The following is a 4,539-nucleotide window of genomic DNA, read 5'->3' as shown; positions in this document are numbered from 1 at the left end:
CACATCTTTGGTAGGCTCACTTGAAATCTCCTACAAAGATCTTCCTCTACTTTTGTATCAGGTTGGAATAATGTTCTTGGCCTTGGACAAATCTAATATATCACCTCCAGATTTCTAACAAATTTCGCGATGAACTTCGACCACGTTATGGTCTTATTCGGTGCCGGGAGTTCATCATGAAAGGTAGCTACATCACATGCGACCACTCCTAACCGATCCGATGTAGACATGTACAGCTTCGACAGATGTCCAGATTCAGCTCTAGACACGTATCATTCGATCTCCAATGCATATTCCGAACTATTGTCCGACCTCCGATTACCATATCATAAAGGTAAGTTTGTATGTGCTCCTCGGCCGAATGTTGGACTCCAGTTTTATTGATACGATGTTCCCTGTCTTTAGATCTCTACTAATTTAGTTAAAGTCGTTTGTACTAAACTGGTAGTTGTTCGAGAAGAGAATGATTCCTGAATAGATTGTTGCCATTTATTGGCATATTGGTGTGGCGGTGTTCATTACGGATGCGAATTTTGCCCGTCACATGCTGTATGCAGTTCGAAACAGTAAGTTCGCAGTTACCTGACCGTTGCGTTTCAATTCATTGACTCGCTGAGTGCAACGTGTTGATTTTTTACGCTTAAGGAAAGACCAGTAGTAAGCTTGAATACCTCGAGTTTCCGGAACTTGGCGCACATTAGTGTCTCCCCGTGGAAATCCCCTTTTCTACGTTGCCCCCGGATCATTATATGACAAAATTAATTTTCAGAAACGCAAGTGCCTTTTATTTTTTTGGCATTCACAGATTATATTAACATCAGTTTTATTGGAGTATCCCTACTGATCGAAGCAAGGTTAAAGGGTGATATTGAATGACACCGAGACACGTAAACTCATAAGTTCTAGGGCGAAATCCCATATCAATCAACGCTCGACCGACACTATCATTAGTTTGACGGACTAGTTTTGTCCAGTCTTTTGAAAGTCCCGAGCGAAGTCTCCGCAGTTTACCAGGATTTAAAACTCATCCGGTCGGACTCTACATGTATTAACGCTCTGAGAAACAGGTGATTTTCGGTTTGCTTCCACCTAGACGGTGTCTCTGATCTTTTGCTTCCGAAAAATGATGTGGCAATGTTATATGTTCTCCTGAGACCCGGGTTGTCCTGAAGATTCGTCAGTGAATAATCTGTCGTTTTCGTCCGTGTTCCCATCTGTGATATTATTGTGCAAGTGCGGATGCCTTCCTACTTTAGTATTTAATGAAAAGCAATCACTAGATGGAACTAGTCTTTTTCATGCCACTCCCGACGGCTGTGTTGACTTCACCCGTCAAGCTAAATGTTGCCTGTACCATGTCAGTCTTTTTCAGTGCAGTCATCTGATTCCGTCTGCATCGTTCTGTTAATTCGCTCGATATTTCATTTATTAACCAGTGTGCTAGGAGGTCGTCGGGGGTTGTTGGCTGTCGGTTGCCTTTTTCGCTTGAGTTACTGGTTAGTTAGTCCGAACATATCTATGAGAAATCAAATAGAGAATCCCAACCTCCGTCAGCTTCGCCCACCAGCTTCGCGTAGCTCTCAGTATCGCCATGGCATGGGTGGATGATTGAAACAAGAATGGGTGGCTCAAGATAGCTCAGTGGTTAGAGCTCGATCTTAGTGACTGGAGGGTCCGTGGTTCTAATCCACACCAGCATCTTGGTTTCTTTTGTCTAGGCTTGGGCAACTTAGCAGTATATCAGCCCTTATGCCTCCTTCAGATGACATGGAGGCTGCGCGTCGAAATGGTGCTACAAGGGAACAACTGACTGACTGGGCTGGTTGCATCAATAACCAGATGATCTGTTGACGCTCCTGCTTTCCTTCTTTGGTGAAGTAATGATTGTCAGTGACAACAGCACAAACGATTTCATGTAACACGTGAGGAGACGCTGTGACCAACCATGGTCATTGACTCGTTACTGCCACCACTGTCTTCTGAATCACAACGATGTTTGCGAGAAAAGACCTTACAGGATCTGATGGCTTCTTCCTCCCAACTACGAGACATAATCAAACCTCATTGGATGCGGGGGCAAGCAACTCCGTGCGGTGGCATACAGTTGAGAAAATCGCACTAACTTTAGTAGAAAAGATACGGAAAGCTTTCAGGAACCAAGTTTTCAGTGAATCTCAGTTGGCTGCCTTCGTTTGATCCGTTGAGCTGCATTCGTTCTTTTCCATTTTTAGTACTCGCATGTGCGGGTCCTATCGGTGGTCATCTTTCGCATGAATATCATATCCCTTCGTCAGTGGGTGAAGATATACTGTGTATCTGTCAAAAGTAAGCCTACTATTCTGCGAGTTTTTTGGTGTGATATTGAATGGAACTGTGGACATTACCCACAAACTTCTTCACAAGCCCCTTTCACTGATTTCTCTAAGAATTCCTTGTATCTTGAACTAGAGGTAACCAAAAAGGTTTGTCGTGGTAAATCTTGTCACATTTTTCCTTACCAGGCCATTCACTTCGTTTCCATGTCTTAGATCTAGAGAAGCTTGGTTAGGTGGTGGCCGTCAATGAGCGATTTTTTGGATTCCTACATTAACGTGCCACACATTAAAGAAATTCATAAACCAATTCAAGCGACGCCAGTGCTCATCATGATACTCAACCAAGCCTGTTATCGATTTAGCTCGAAATGACGAAGTTATTCGTCAGTATTAGTCTGGAAAAGAAATAAAATTTGTGCACTTCCTCAACAATTAACGTACTCTTTTTGCCTATTTTCAGTCCCTGTGGCACTGGCAGAAGCAAATTTTTCGTTGCAGCTGTAATTGTTACCAAGTCAAATGAGCCCGTTGGTCACTATTGGATGAAACAAAGCTGTCGGTCAAAATGCCGACTGATAGTGGTCGAGTTGCATTGACATTGACGTTGACATTCGTTCGCGTTCCTCACCGGTGAATCGCCAGTAATCAGTTCCAGGGAGTTCAGTCATCCAGGCTTGTTCGGTGTATCTGTCAACAGACCAGCGAGTGGGTATTGTCCGTATACTGAGCGCCGATACCACGAAGAGGTTGCCGCCCCATGTCTCAATGACCTATCCTGTGGTGCACAGTGCGTCCCTGACATACGTGGGAGAGCTCATTACCAGTTCCGGGAAATTGATAGTGTGCGCAAGATAAAAAGGACTGATCGTTTCGATCCATCGCCAGACTTTCGTTGATAAAATAGTCCAAGAGGTTCACACTTGAGTCAAAGGAGAGTAGTGGATGGTGCACTGCTTCAGCATATGTAGTAAAGATTTTTCGGAAGTTTGAAGAACTGCATGCTCAAGAGGATCTAGAGAGGTGGTCTAAATTCTGTTTCCGCTTTGTAAATTAACACGTCGGTGCTGAAACTCGCGAATCCAGCAAGCTCCGAAAATTATGGTATGAGCTGGAATTCTTGGTGCAAAAATCATCCAGTCGCTTGTCTCTTTTAAAAAAAATATGATATCTAGAGCTTTATCTCTCCGATTCCGACACCCCCGGCTTCTTCCTGTATGTCACTGTCGGACTCCTGCGTATTCAGGCGGAAGGAAGTGCTCCGAAGAAGTTCGGTGCGAGGAGGAGACCATCGCGATCTGAGAGTGAACCAGTCGGCTGGCCCTTGAGATCAGTAGACTTGACTCCACTCAACTTCTCACCGATTCGAATAAAACACTTAATGCATGTCCCCTCGCCGACTGCACACAACCGAGAAATTTTGGTAGAACATCTCTATGGTACGAAGTCCGGTGAAGCTTTATGTCAAGCCACGTATCGTGTTATGACCTAGATGCTTACGGGCTTTTATGCTTGCCACGGGATCGTTTTGATAGCTTTCCGCATTTGTACTCTGGGGCTCTCTTATCTGGAGATCGATACTCGAGTTCATCACAGGTCGTTCTTAGACTCATTCTAAACATGTGCAAACACAAGCTCCACTCAGTCAGCAGTCATCCGAAGTGATCTCAGTGCCATGCGTCAGCTTCATGTTGGAACACTAATCAGTTTCGTAACTTGGGGGTCACCCTTGGGCTTCCGATGTGAGGTACCAGATCACCTATCAGATTAGATAACACTATCCAATATATGTATGCCAGGTTGTGCATAAAAATTCTTACCCCTAGATAGTAGTTTTTTGCGTTATATGGACCCATATGATGTGTCATATTTGTCCCAGTCCTTTGCCATAGTGTTTAACCCCTTTTTCGTTTTACTTGCGTTTCTCTATATATTACAGCTTCAGTAATCCACATTCTGAATTAGCGCCCTTGTGTGTTCATTGTTCTGTCCATATGTGTGTGCATACACGCATAAACAATGCTTCGAATATCTCCATTGTGTTGACCGTTCTTCTGACCAAGATAATTTTAGCACAGGCTTCTGCATCAAAGGGAAGCCGTCCGTTGGTTGACAAATTTGTCAACATGGCCTGTCAGTGCGCGAATGTTTTTTTCAGTTTGCTTTGCTTTGGATATCAGGAGGGGGGTTTAGGGAAGTTTAGGGGAGAGTGGGATGAATATATATA

General features: G+C 44.1%; 1 protein-coding gene across 1 annotated transcript in view; it reads left to right on the top strand.

Moving 5' to 3' along the window:
- Positions 1 to 222: 222 nt before the first annotated feature.
- Positions 223 to 4,539, top strand: part of T265_14558 (hypothetical protein) — a gene marked incomplete at both ends in the record, with an annotated part of 17,260 nt that continues 12,943 nt past the window's right edge. Inside the window, 2 exons of the mRNA XM_009174173.1 lie at positions 223 to 334; positions 2,232 to 2,325. Coding sequence (XP_009172437.1) covers positions 229 to 334; positions 2,232 to 2,325 — 200 coding nt within the window. The remainder of the gene's footprint in view (positions 335 to 2,231; positions 2,326 to 4,539) is intronic.

Source organism: Opisthorchis viverrini (genome assembly GCF_000715545.1).
Source record: "Opisthorchis viverrini unplaced genomic scaffold opera_v5_213, whole genome shotgun sequence".
Lineage (NCBI taxonomy): Eukaryota > Metazoa > Platyhelminthes > Trematoda > Opisthorchiida > Opisthorchiidae > Opisthorchis > Opisthorchis viverrini.
This window is presented reverse-complemented; position numbering and strand designations above follow the sequence as displayed.